This window comes from Hemitrygon akajei, chromosome 31 (genome assembly GCF_048418815.1).
Source record: "Hemitrygon akajei chromosome 31, sHemAka1.3, whole genome shotgun sequence".
NCBI classification, from domain to species: Eukaryota; Metazoa; Chordata; class Chondrichthyes; order Myliobatiformes; family Dasyatidae; genus Hemitrygon; species Hemitrygon akajei.
In genome coordinates this window covers 2443671-2457622 of record NC_133154.1, presented here as the reverse complement: position 1 = coordinate 2457622, position 13952 = coordinate 2443671, and the positions used below count along the sequence as shown (strand labels likewise).

Sequence of the window (13952 nt, the reverse complement as noted above, 5' to 3'; positions counted from 1 at the left end):
TTAGGATTCATTCTGGCCTGTGGTTGGGAAAATGCCGCTGTAGTTCTGCCCTCTCAGAACTCTACCCACTCTCACCTTCTATTGGATACCAGCGACGATGAGCACCCCATGGTCTTCACTGTGGTCCCGCCTCCCTTAGGGCCTGACCAATTGGGCGCACCCAGCCCCCAATCTTGTATTGGGTGCCAGTGGTGACGGGCCTGCCCCTCCCCCCACTTCCAAAGCTGACCAATCGCGTGCCACCAGCTCCGCCTGCTCTCACCTTGTATAGGATGCCGGCGGTGATGAGCAGCAGGACCAGCCCGCCCACTGAGCTTCCCACGATCAGGGGCACCAGGTTGACCTCCTTCATGATCTCCACCCTGGTAGTGACCTGTTTGGACAAGAGCAAGAGTCCATATCAGTGGGGTGAGTCTGGCTGGAAGCCCACCCACCCCGTTGTAAATTACCCTCCCTGCCTGTGCCCCTCCATTTTGTCTCATCTCCTCGATCCCCTCCCTTCATCTGTCCCGTGCCTCACCGATGCAGTCTTGAAGCGAGTTGTGGCCTGCGAGACGTGAATATATTTGCTTTCGTCGTAACCGACCATGGCGAAACTGACCATTCCGATTTCCTGTGGTTTAACCTGTTGTGGGGTGAACAAGAGAATGGAGAATGAGCCAGCAGGTTTAATATGATGTAAGGAAGGACAAGCCAGTGATTGGGCACAAATGCAGACAGAGCAAAGTTGAATTGTACAACAGAGGCAAAAATCAAAAGGGCAAAGAATGCAGGACTGAAGGTGCATTCAGAATAAGGTGGACAAACTTGTGGAGCAATTAGAGATGGGTTGGTATGACGTGGACATCACTGAGTCATGGCTGAAAGAAGGTCATAGTTGGGAGCTTAACATCAAAGGATATACTTTCTATTGAAAGGACAGGCAGGAAGACATAGGCGGTGGTGTGGCTCTGTTGGTAAGAGATGGAATTACATCTTTAGAAAGGTGGCATAGGGTCAGAGAATGTTGAATCTTTGTGGGTGGAGTTAAAAAACTGAAAGTAAAAGAAAACATATGGGAATCATATATAGGCCTCCAAGTAGTAGCCAAGATGTGGGGTTGAGATTGGAAAGGGAGCTGGAAGAGGCTTGTAATAAGGGTAATGACACAATTGTAATTGGGACTTCAATATGCAAAGGGATTGGGAAAATCAGGTTGGTGTCGGATTGCCAGAGAGGGAATTTGTTGAATGCCTATGAGATGGATTTTTAGAACAGCTTGTGCTTGAGCCTGCTCGGGGAAAGGCCATCTTAGATTGGATCTTATTAGGGAGATTAATGTAAAGGAACCCTTGGGAGGCAGTGATCGTAATATGATTGAATTCATATTGTGAGAGGGAGAAGCATAAGTCGCTTGTATCTGTATCACAATGGAATAAAGGGAATCACAGAGGCATGAGAGAGGAGCTTGCCCAGGTGGATTGGAGGGGTATGCTGGCGGGGATGATGGCAGAGCAGAGCTGGCTGGAGTTTCTGGGAGAAGTTTACAAGGTGCAGGATAGAGATGTCCCACAGAGGAAGAAGTTCTCAAATGGCAGGGGTAGGCAACCGTAGCTAACAAGGGAAGTTAAGGACTGCATAAAAGCCAAGGAAAAGTCATATAAGGTACCAAAAGTGAGTGGGACGTTGGATGTTTGGGAAGTTTTTAAAATTCAACAAGAGACAATTAAAAAAAGATGAACCATGAGGGCAGACTAGCCAATAAATATAAAGCAGAATGCAAAAGGTTTTATCAGTTATATAAAGAACAAAAGGGAGGTGAGGGTTGATATTGGGCCACTGGAAAATGATGCTGGTGAGGTAGTAATGGGGGACAAAGAAATGGCAAATGAACTTGATGGTACTTTGCATCTGTCTTCACTGTGGAAGACACTAGCAGTGTACCAGAGGTCTGTGAGTGTCAGGGAGCAGGAGTGAGTGTCATTGCTATTACAAAGGGAAAAAGTGCCAGGCAAACACGCAGGTCTTAAGGTGGATAAGTCACCTGGACCAGATGGACTACATCCCAGAGTCCTGAGAGAGGTTGCTGAAGAGGTAACGGATGCATTGGCCATGTGTTGTCATTGGAGAGAGCCCAGGGGAGCTTCTTGAGGGTGATTCCAGGAATGAAGGGTCAACAGATGAGGAGTGTTTGGCCTTTGGGAATACAGAATACTGAACCTACAGAATACTGAAAGGACTGGATAAGGTGCATGTGGACAGGGGGTTTCTTATGGTGGAGGGTATTCAGAACTAGATGGCACAGCCTCAAAATTGAGGGGGGGGGGGTGTTATAGAACAGGAGTAAGGAGGATTTTTTTCAGCCGAAGAGTGGTGAATCTGTGGAATGCTCTGCCAGAGCTGTTCCCTCTCCATACTCCTCCCACTGAGTGCCCTCCCTTCGCCAGCCCTCCTCCTCCCTGCCAAGCTCCACCCCCTTCAGGGCTCCATCCCTCCTGCCGAGCTCCACCCTCTTCAGGGTTCCATCCCTCCTGCGGAGTTCCCTCTCTTCTCGCTGTTCCTCCCACCCTGCCCCTCCTGTTGCAGTGTTCTCTTCCTCACCTTTGCGGGGTTTTTCCAGGTGACGTTGCCGGTGATGTTGAAGACGGGACGCTCCTTGTATCTCAGTAGTTGGATGGTGCAGAGGAATAAGTCACAAACGGTGTTATTGCACTTCTGAGGGCGAGAGGATGGAGGGAAGAAGAAAAGAGAAGTAAGGAGAGAGGAAATGGGACGGGAGAGGGGAAGGAGGACAGTTTACAATGACCGATTAACCTACTAACCGGTACGTCTTCGGACTGTGGGAGGAAACTGGAGCACCCGGAGGAAACCCGCGCAGTTATGGGGAGGATGTACCGTATCCTTGCAGGCACTGGCGGGAATTGAACCCAAGTCGCTGGCACTGTGAATCACTGTGCCAGCCACTACGATACTGTGCATTACTGACATGCATCGTGAAATTTGTTGTTTCACTGTAATTCGCAAGTCTTAAAAGTATGTAGTTAGCGCAAAAGAGGAATAGCGACGTACTGTTCATGGTCACAGTACCTGCTGGTAGGTGGCAAGTGGCAATTCCTCATATTCCTCAATTCCAGTGATGGAATAGGAAGGTGAGAGGTTGGGAAAGAGGGAGAGGAGAGAGGTGGGGTATGGAGGGTTGGAGAGGGGGGTAATAGAAGGGGGAAGTAAGGATAGAGCAAAGAGAGAGACGGGCAAGGAGACGAGGAAGGGGATGCGAGTGGTGATGGGAGAGAGGGGTTTAAATGTCAAATAGACTGATTGTTTCCTGTACAGTGTAGGGGAAGAGAAGGTAATGGAGTTAGAGAGAAAGGTGGGAGTCGTGCATTTGAAAGTTAGGAATGGAGGGATGGTGAGGGGAGGAGAGAAATGAGGGAGGGAGGGACAAAGGGAGTGGCGGGAGAGGAAAGGAAGGAGAGAAGAGACTGGGAGGGGGTGGAGGGAGGGGTAGGGATGGAGTTGAGGGGGGAGAGAGAGTGAAGTGGGGAGGGAGGAAGAGAAAAGGGTTCGATGATGTGTACAGTACCTGTCCAGTCCTCTGTGTCCTGTCGGGTGTCCAGACCAGCTGATGGCAAAGTCCGCCTCCATGCTGGGGGACAGGGGAGAGGGTGTGAATGCACTTTAATGCCCTTCCCACTCTTTCATTAATTCTCTCTCTCTCTCTCTCTCTCTCTCTCCCCCTCCCCCTCCCCCTCCCCCTCCCCCTCCCCCTCCCCCTCTCCCTCTCCCTCTCCCTCTCCCTCTCCCTCTCCCTCTCCCTCTCCCTCTCCCTCTCCCTCTCCCTCTCCCTCTCCCTCTCCCTCTCCCTCTCCCTCTCCCTCTCCCTCTCTCTCCCTCTCTCTCTCTCTCTCTCTCCCTCCCCCTTCCCCTTCCCCTTCCCCTTCCCCTTCCCCTTCCCCTTCCCCTTCCCCTCCCCCTCCCCCTCCCCCTCCCCCTCCCCCTCCCCCTCCCCCTCCCCCTCCCCCTCTCCCTCTCCCTCTCCCTCTCCCTCTCTCTCTCTCTCTCTCACACACACAGACACACACAGACACATACACACACACACACACACACACACACACACACTTGTCCCTCTCTCACTCCCAGTGTTACTCCCTCTCCCTCTCCCAGTGTAGGTATGTCTCTTTCTCTTCCCCCTACCCCTCTCCTTCCTTCCCTCCTTATCAGCCCCACCCTTCAACCCTCGGCCCAGTCTCCTCACCGACGGCGTGTTCACTTGCACGTTCTCCCAGCTCAGTCCGTCCCTGATTCTCACGGGGATTAAGAGGCTGATGTTCACGGGGAGACTCCGTTGATCAATGTTCTCCACCTGATGAGGCCCCACACATCTGTCAGCAACCAGCACTCCTCCATTCCTTCCCCGTCCATCTCCCACCCCTACCTCTCTTCTCACTTCCCCTTTTCCCCTTCTCCCTTACACACCTCCCCTCCCTCCCCATCTCCAGACACCCTCCATCTGTTCCTTTTCCTCTCCTTCTCACCCCCTCATCCTCCCTTCCATCACACCTGTTCCCCCCTCCCGTCCCCTTCTTCCCCATCACTCCCCTCTCCCTCCTTGTTCCCTACCTTCTGTGTCTTCCCCCCCCCCATTGACCAAGCTGCTCCTGCCCCCCCCCCCACCACCGGAAATGAGGCCTCACTGACCAACATGTCTGACTGACTCCGTGCCCCATCTTCCAGTCACTGCAATGGTCAGATTCACGGCCTTGTACAGGCCTAACTGTTGCAGTGGCAGCTGAGCAGGCTGTGTTTCCACGGTGAATTAGCAGGCCGCGTTGCCACGTCTCGGGTACTAGGCGCTTCCTATGCTGAGTAACTCAACCTTGTTACCATGATGGTTACCAAGTGTTGCAGAGTACTGCGAATTACTATGGCTAGTTACTAGGCTTCTCACACAGCCCTGGTTGTCCTATGGTGACTTAATAGGCTTCTCGCAGACTTAGTTGCTACTATTCTGAGCTGCCTGTGGCATCAGTGACGGCACATCTGCAGACACAGAGTACTTACCCTGTAAGCGTGAGATATGGCCTTGGAGTCCGCTCTGCTGGTGGTGAAGTTAATGTACTGAGTGGACTGAACGCTGGATGGGGAACAGGCAGTGTTACCCTAAGGAATATCCCAGTATACACAACATTCTCTCCTCTTCCCCCTCCCCCCTCCCCGGGACATCAGCTAGACCATTCTCTTTAGCCCCACCCCACCATCCAAGGACTGGACACAACATCTTTCCACACACACACCCCCCTCCCCTGGGACAGGCTGTTAGACACACTATCTTGCCCACCCGCCCCGGGACCAGGCATCGGATACACTGGCCCCTCCTCTCCCCGCGCCCCCCCCCCCCACCCCCCCCCGGATTGGGTGTCGGACAAACCGCGCTCTCCCGGACCGCTGTCTGGGACTGGGTGTTGGACACTGCCCCACCCAAAACCATGTGTCAGATACCCACCCCTTGATGATCACGTTGACCTCGTATTTCACACCAACACTCATCGTCTTGAAGCTGGCCGTTGTGTCACGATTATCATTATCACTGAGGAGGAAAGCAAGGTGAGACAGAGTGACATTATTCACGATATGAATACATTTGCCATGTGATCTCCCGCCTCGCTGCCTCTCCTGCAGATACCAGGCACCCACCATATGCTCTGTGTGTAAACAAAAAAAGAAGCTTGCTTTGAACTTCTCATTTTTCAATTTAAAGGCATGCCTTGTTTTTGCAATTTCCTATCTCCCTCTCAAAATCTTATACTGTAAACTCCTATCAGTTCTCCTTTTGGTCTCAGTGGCTCCAGAGTAAACAGCCCAGGTTTGTGTGACCCTTACTTGCAGGATTTTGGAGCAGAAAGTGGAGCCAGCACATTTTCCCTGGAGTAGAAATGGCCAATACCCCAGAGGACACTCAGTTGGGGAAAGTGGAGGAAAGTCAAAGGGGGAATTGGCTTTCAGAGAAGCTGGCAGATTGCGTGGGACTCACTGCTAGGGGTAGTGGCAGAGGCATTAGGGACCTTTAAGATACTCTTAGGATAGGCACATGAATGAGAGAGAACTACAGTTCTATCTTCTAATGTAAGTCCGTGATTATAAACCTGACTCTGATTGGGAAGTCACCAAACAGCAGAGGTCCCAGAATGGAGAGCAGATCATGGTCTTCCTGGACTGGGAGCTCAGCCAGGAGGGAAGGGGGAGAGCGGGATGTGCAGCAGGGGGAGAAGATACCTCTCCTCATTACCTGGTAGCGTTGGCGCTGATCGTCACTGTGTCCTCCCACGAGGCCTTGGCATTTACGTCGAAGGTGGTGTTGAACTTCATCTGTGCCAGGAGAATGGAATTGGTTTATTATTGTCGAGAGACGGTAAAAAGCTTTGTCTTGCAAACTGTTCGTACAGATCAGGTCATTACGTTAGTGCAGTGAGGTACTGACAACAGAATACAGAACAAAGTGTAACGGTGACAGGGAAAGTGCAGTGCAGGGGGACAGCAGGGTGCAAGGGCCACAACAAGGTAGATTGTGAGGTCAAGTGTCCACCCTATTGTACAGAAGAATCATTCAATAGTGTTTTAGCAGCAGGTTAGTTGTCCACGAGCGTGCTGTATGTGTTTTCAGGTTTTTGTATCTTCTGCCAGACCATGGGTGTGCGGGGGAAGGGGGGGTGGTGGGAGAAGAGAGAATTGGTAAATCGGTATATTATTGTCCCACATAATGAGGGCACAGTGAAAAACTAGCCTTGCTAGTTCATGGGAGGGCAATGGGAACAAAGTGTGAAACAGTTGCTGATGGGGACGGTTCCTTCTCTCCCCTTCTATAACTCTCGCTGGTATCTCTGGTGGATGGGGTGAAAAGGTGAGGGGTTAGAGAGAGAGAAAGAGATAGTAAGGCAGAGAGAGTGGCAGTGGGAAAGATTGGGTGTGGCTGAGGGCTAGGGGAGAGAGAGAGATAGCGAGGCAGTGAGTGGGAGAGACAGACAGACAGACATACTTTATTGATCCCGAGGGAAATTGGGTTTTGTTACAGTTGCACCAACCAAGAATAGTGTAGAAATATAGCAATATAAAACCATAAATAATTAAATAATAATAAGTAAATTATTCCAAGTGGGAATAAGTCCAGGACCAGCCTATTGGCTCAGGGTGTCTGACACTCCGAGGGAGGAGTTGTAAAGTTTGATGGCCACAGGTAGGAATGACTTCCTATGATGCTCAGTGTTGCATCTCGGTGGAATGAGTCTCTGGCTGAATGTACTCCTGTGCCTAACCAGTACGTTATGGAGTGGATGAGAGACATTGTCCAAGATGGCATGCAACTTGGACAGCATCCTCTTTTCAGACACCACCGTCAGAGAGGTCCAGTTCCACCCCCACAACATCACTGGCCTTACGAATGAGTTTGTTGATTCTTGTTGGTGTCTGCTACCCTCAGTCTGCTGCCCCAGCACACAACAACAAACATGATAGCACTGGCCACCACAGACTACGTAGAACATCCTCAGTATCGTCCGGCAGATGTTAAAGGACCTGAGTCTCTTCAGGAAATAGAAATGGCTCCGCCCCTTCTTGCAGAGAGCCTCAGTGTTCTTTGACCAGTCCAGTTTATTTTCAATTCGTATCCCCAGGTATTTGTAATCCTCCACCATGTCCACACTGACCCCTTGGATGGAAACAGGGGTCACCGGTGCCTTAGCCCTCCTCCGGTCCACCACCAGCTCCTTAGTCTTTTTCACATTAAACTGCAGATGATTCTGCTCGCACCATGTGACAAAGTTTCCCACCATCGCCCTGTACTCAGCCTCGTCTCCCTTGCTGATGCATCCAACTATGACAGAGTCATCAGAAAACTTCTGAAGATGGCAAGACTCTGTGCAGATGGTGAAGAGAAAGGGAGACAGGACAGTCCCCTGTGGAGCCCCAGTGCTGCTGACCAGTCTGACCATGAAGTATTCACCAGAAGTAATGGGAAAGATTGGGAGGTAGGGTGGGAGAGATAGCGAGCGAGAGAGAGAGAGAGAGAGACGGCAGTCCAGTACATCCCACCCCATCAGAAATACTCTCCCCCGCCCTTGTACACCTCACCCATTACGGAGGCTCCAATGGACAGGATCACAAGAAACGTCAGGAGGTTGTGGACTCGGTCAGCTTCATCGGGAGCACAGCCTTCCCCACCATCGAGGATGAGAGGAGGCACACAAGCAGGTGCAGTTCTTTAGTACTTTGAGATTTGCTACGTCACCAGAGACTCTAGCAAATTTCTACAGTGTACCATGGAGGCCATTCTGACTGGGTGCTCCAGCGTCTGGACCAGGGGCACCACTGCACAGGATCGCAGGAGGCTGCAGAGTCGCAGACTTTGCCAGCTCCATCACAAGCACCACCGAGGACATTTTCAAAAGGCGGAATTCCTCATTAAGGACCCCCACCCCTCCACGATCCAGGACTTGCCTTCTTCTCATTGCTACCATGAGGGAGGAGGTACAGGAGCCTAAACACGCACAGTGATTCAGGAACAGTTTCTCTGCACCGGCAGAGATTACGGAACAGTCCATGAACCCATGAACAGCACGATATTACTCTTTTCCACTGTTTAATCAATCAATCAATTAATTAAGATACAGCACGGAATGGGCCCTTCCAGCCCTCCGAGTCACGCCTTCTCCCAATTCCTGGATTTAAGCCTGGGCTAATAATGGGAATAAGCAATCAAGCTCCCAACCTGTAGGAGTTTGGAACGTGGGAGGAAACCCACACGGTCACAGGGAGAACATACAAACTCCTTGCAGGCAGCGGCAAGAATTGAACTCAGGAAGTCTGTACCGTAAGGCATTGCCTGAGCCACTAAGCTACCATGCCGTACAGCTGCTTTTTGTAACTCATAGATATTTTAAGTAATTCTTACACTGCTACCACATATCATCAAGGGTGGGACTGCCATTCCCGCATTCCGAAGGCCTGTCCGACAGCCGCAACCCCCCCCCCCCCCCACATACACACTCCTCCACCCCCATTCCGCTCACCGCGCCACACACTCTGGACTCACCATGCTGTTGGTCCGGAAGATGGGGTGGCTGACCTGACAGGGCACGCTTCGGAAACGTGAGGTGGGTTCCTCCTTGGCATCGTCACACTTGACGGTCGAACGGCGGCTGGACTGGAAGGGGGAAGATATTGGGGGTTGGCGGAGACGAGAGAAGGGGGAGAGTGGCTTACGCGGTACTTGGGGCCCGGGTTCTGAAGTGTGTATCTGTGGGGTGGGGGGTGCTCACGGTGAAGCAAACCATAGTGAATTGTAGTTATAAAGTCCCTGCAGTGCCAAAACAGGCCCTTTAGTCCATCTATTCCCTGCTGACCTGATCTCATGCCTACTCCCACCGACCTGTGCTTAGAACATAGCCCTTCATATCGTTCCCATCCATGTACCTATCCAAATCTCTCTTGAATTTTGCAACTGAAACCACTCCCCATCCACAATTTGCACTGGCAGCTCATTCTTCGCTCTCACAGTGCACTCAGTGAAGACAACACCCTCTCGGATTCCCCTTAAACATTTCAACATTCACCCTAAATCTGACCTGTAGTTCTACTCTCACCCAACCTGAGGGGAAAAAGCTAGCTTGCGTTTACCCTATTTATACCTCATTATTATGTACAACTCTTTAAGATTTCTCCTAATTCTTCTGCACTCCAGGGAATGAAATCTTAACTTATTCAGCCTTTTCTTATAACTCAGGTCCTCAGTACTTTGATAATATTCGTGTGAAACCTTTCTGCACTCTTTTGAGGTTAGTGATAGCTTTCCTGTAGGTAGGTGACCAGAACTGCACACAATACCCCCAGTTCGGCCTCAACCAACATTTTGTAAAACTTCAACACAACATATCAATTCCTGTACTCAATGCCCTGATTTAAGAAGGCCAATGTCTTTACGACCCTATTGTGTCATAGAGCACTGCAACAGAGAAACAGAGCCTTCAGTTCTGCCAAGTCCCATTTCCCTGCTCCCAGACCATACCCCTCCAAACCCTTCCCATCCAAATTTCTCTTACACGTTGCAATGGAACTGCAACAATAACTTCTGCCAGCAGCTCATTCCATGCTCTGCACCACCCTGCTCGTTCCTGTTCATTCCCCTTTAAATACTTCACCTTTCACCCTTAACCCATCACCTCTAGTTTCTCACAACCTGTGTTGGGGTCTTGAGGGGGAGTGCAGGAAGCGGGGTGGGCTCCCTCCCTCCCAGACACACAGAACCACAACCGCACCTGGATGATCATGGCCTTCCTGAAGGAGATCCCAAGCGGTATCAGGAAGGTGACCATGGTGAAATAGGAGTCCTCTCCGCTGTTCTTCAGCGTGACGTCGAGAGTGAGGGTGATGTGACTGCCCACTACGAGGTACTGTGTCCTGTGGGGAGGGTGAGAGGAACTTAAAGTGTTGAGCAGCAGTGTAGGGGAGGGAGGGGGTCACAAAGATGGTGGAGTAGTAGGAGAGGGAAGGGAAGGAGGGGGAGGTGAGAGGAGTGGAGAGAAGAGGATGTAATGAGGAGATGTTGGGGAAGAGGTGGGAGTGTAGGGGAGGGATATAGAGGATGGAGGTGTCACTGAGACTAGGAGGGTGCGGGGATTTTGTAGATAGGGAGGGGTATAGGGAAGGGAGGTGTTAGATGAGGAGGGATGGGAGGTATTCAGTCAGGAGGGGATTACAGTGAGGAGGGGAAGGGGACTACAGGAGTTTGGAAAGCTGGAGGGAAGCAGTGTTTCAATGTACCAGCCATTGCTACGAGCAGAATTTTTTTTACACGGTCTGAAAACTGCATGGAATTTTAAATGTTTTTTTAGTATTTGTAATATGTATACAAAAAGGACTTGGATATTACATACTTTTGATGTTATTTATTAATTAAGGGTACAATGAAATAGAGTATAACAACATTTACGTTGCCTAAACTTCGGCAGGTGCTCAGTTTATTAACAACGAGGTACTGACTTCCATTCTGTGTATATTGTTACAATTTGTAACAATGCCGTAACTTGAAACACTGACAATGTTGAAGCTCTCAAATACTTCAAAGTAAAGATTGTGATGTGTTTATTGTTTCAAAACTTTGTGCAGTTGGCCCTCGGTATCCGTGGGGGATTTGCGGATGCTCAAGTCCCTTATAAAAAAGGCTAAGGGAGCTCGTAAGGGTGTTATGAAAAGTGGAAATAGCATTCAGCGTTTGTTTTGCAGCAAGCCATTATAGAGGCAGTGCACACCCCGAGCAGCAAGAGTGCTTTATCTCGATTTATTTTGTGCATCTGTTAGCAAGCTGTGTCCTAAGGTATCAGAAAAGCCTAAGAGAGCTCGTAAAGGTGTTACGCTTAGCGTAAAACTGGACATAATTAAGCATTTCAATTGTGGTGAATGAAATAAAGACATTCTGTGTGCATTGAACTTGCCTGCATCCACCATTCATACTATTTACACACCAAGAGAAAGAATTTTGAAAGCAGCTGATGTTACTATTGGTTCTGCTAGTAGCACATCATTTTACTATATGTTAGAGTTATTTTAGGTTTTATGTGTTATTTGGTATGATTTGGGAGGTGATTTTTTGGGTTTGGCTTATGAAAGGTTTCATTGGAATGCTCTACTTTCAGATAGCGGGGGATACTTGTACAGTATTTTTGATCCGCGGTTGGTTGAATCCACGGATATGGAGGGCCAGCTGTATTCATTAACATTTAATTAAATGCAGGGTATTTAACAATAATATTAAAGTAGATTTCAAAATTAGATTAGGATAATTTCAAAATTATATTAACATATAAACATTTCAGTTAATGTGTGGCCATGCACCTATCTAGCCTGGAGGGAACAGTGGGAGAGGTTTGGAGGGAGGTGGTTGGGAGGAAGGAAGAGGGCTTGTGGGGGGGGGGGGGGGGAATTTCCTTACCCGGAAAGGGTGAAGTCCACCTTCAGTTTGTCGGTACATACGTTGTCGGACCCACACTCCTTTTCAAACGGTAACTGTGTGAAGGTACACCTCAGTTCTTTGACCTCAGGACCCCTACCTCGCTCACAGTTCCCAACCTCTCCTCCATGTCTCTGTCCGGACCTCGCTCCTGTCTGTCCTCCCATCTCCCCCCTCCCTGTCTTCCCTCTCTTTTTCCCCTCTCCCCTCCCTGACCCTTCCTCCTCACACCACTCCGCCTCTTCTCCACTCCTCGCTCCACGACTCTCCCCACCCCTCTTCCCCGCCGTCTCCCTGCACTCACCTTGCCGATCCACGTCCCCGTGTTGCCGGTACTGAGGATAGCTGCTGGGATGGGTGGGGAGACCGATCTAAGGCCCTCAGCTGTGTAAGATATCTCCAAAAGAATGGGGTTGAAGTTGTCCTGGATACAGTTCTGTGGAGAAAGTGGGGAGAGAGGGGTGAGTAGAGGAGAGAGAGAAAGGAGATGGGTTAGATGAAAGGGAGAAAGGTGGCGACAGAGGAGAAAGTGGGAGGGTGGAGGGATGAGGGTTGTTGAGTTAGGAGGTGCAGAGGGAGTGAGATAGCGGGTGATATTGTGGAACAAAATTAAATTTTGTTGTCAAGCTTGCTGACCCAAGATTTGGATCATAAGAGTGACAGGATAAGACGCAGATACTAACTTGCCTGTGCGAGCTAACAATAGCTGGCAGTAGATCATGCACATGATGAAGTATTGTTCACTTTTGTCTGAGATTAAAATAATGAGGATTGCCTGAATCCCGCAGACCGTTCCAGTTGTATGTGAATGTAAAGGAGGGTTTCGCAAGTGCAGTATTAACCCAAGAACGTGGTGGCTTACTAACACCAGTGGGGTATTATTTCACTCTATTGCCTCTGGTGGTTAGCGGAGTGCCAGGCTGTAACAAACCTCCCTGGTCTGGACCAATGAGAAGACCATAGAAACCTGGACGAAGCAACAAGAGCAAGCCGAGGAGGGGTGGCTGCTGCCTTGCCTCGGCCGGGGGAAGGGAGCACTCACCCCTTTAAACCTGGAGACCATGTACATGTAAAGATGCTCAGGAAAACCCGCTGTCTCCTAGGTGCAAATTCTGATGACAAGGGCTGCCGTGAAAGGCCAAGGGAGGCAGCCAAATACCTACTCCTGAAGAAGGGAAGATGGAAACCAACTTAGGAAAAATTACTTTTGTTGTGTGAACGATTGGAGGTTATTTCTGCTGGGGAGAACCTTACTTGGGCTTGGCTTACATGGACTAATGCTGGCTGTGTGTGGAGATTCCTGCACATTCCATTCAACGAGAAGGAGCAAGAGTGCTTCGGTAAAATAACCAGCAATTTTAAAAACTACTGGCCAGGCAAAAGGGAGGAATGGAGACAGGAGGGAATTATAATCAACAGGAGAACAAGCTCCGTGAATGTCCATCGGGTCGGTATTCTTTAAGGCAAATTGCTTTGGGGGGTAGTATACGCCTAACTATAATTTCACAATCACAATGTGCCTAGATTGCACATGGCCACTCAGACAGCTGGAAGGTGCTGGTGCTGGGAAAACAGGAAGTTTAGTCCCTGGGAAGGAGAGCTGCAGAGAAAAGACTGATTTATGGGGGAGCTAATTCTGGTAATGGATCATACTAGTGGTCACGGTTGCTCTTGCATAGCTCAGCCTCCAGCTCCTCCTGTATCCCCGCAAGTTAAACTGGAACCTTTCGATCCAGATATGATGAAGACTGTTTAAACATGAGGTGTTACCCCTTGGGTATGATATTCCTTACCCCGAGGAAATAGAGGAGCAATATTCTGAAGAGGTGGGCAAGGTTGAACAGATGATAAAAAAAGAAGTGGACTGTGGACAAAAATTAAATTTTGAATTAAATGTTGTTAAGCTTGCCTACTTAAGCGTTGCCCAAGATCCGGGTCATGAGGAAGACAGGATGGGTCACAGAAGCTGCCT

At 49.8% G+C, this 13952-nt stretch overlaps 1 protein-coding gene across 1 annotated transcript in view; it reads right to left on the bottom strand.

The window, feature by feature from the left end:
- LOC140719046 (integrin alpha-M-like) overlaps window positions 1-13952 on the bottom strand; it is a 58728-nt gene that overhangs the window by 3173 nt on the left and 41603 nt on the right. The window contains exons 18-29 of the mRNA XM_073033411.1: window positions 12285-12416; window positions 11963-12036; window positions 10290-10431; window positions 9068-9178; window positions 6269-6348; window positions 5486-5569; window positions 5044-5116; window positions 4238-4345; window positions 3563-3625; window positions 2581-2694; window positions 521-625; window positions 263-373 (exon numbers count right to left, since the gene is read on the bottom strand). Of these exons, the coding sequence (XP_072889512.1) occupies window positions 263-373; window positions 521-625; window positions 2581-2694; window positions 3563-3625; window positions 4238-4345; window positions 5044-5116; window positions 5486-5569; window positions 6269-6348; window positions 9068-9178; window positions 10290-10431; window positions 11963-12036; window positions 12285-12416 (1197 nt within the window). The remainder of the gene's footprint in view (window positions 1-262; window positions 374-520; window positions 626-2580; window positions 2695-3562; window positions 3626-4237; window positions 4346-5043; window positions 5117-5485; window positions 5570-6268; window positions 6349-9067; window positions 9179-10289; window positions 10432-11962; window positions 12037-12284; window positions 12417-13952) is intronic.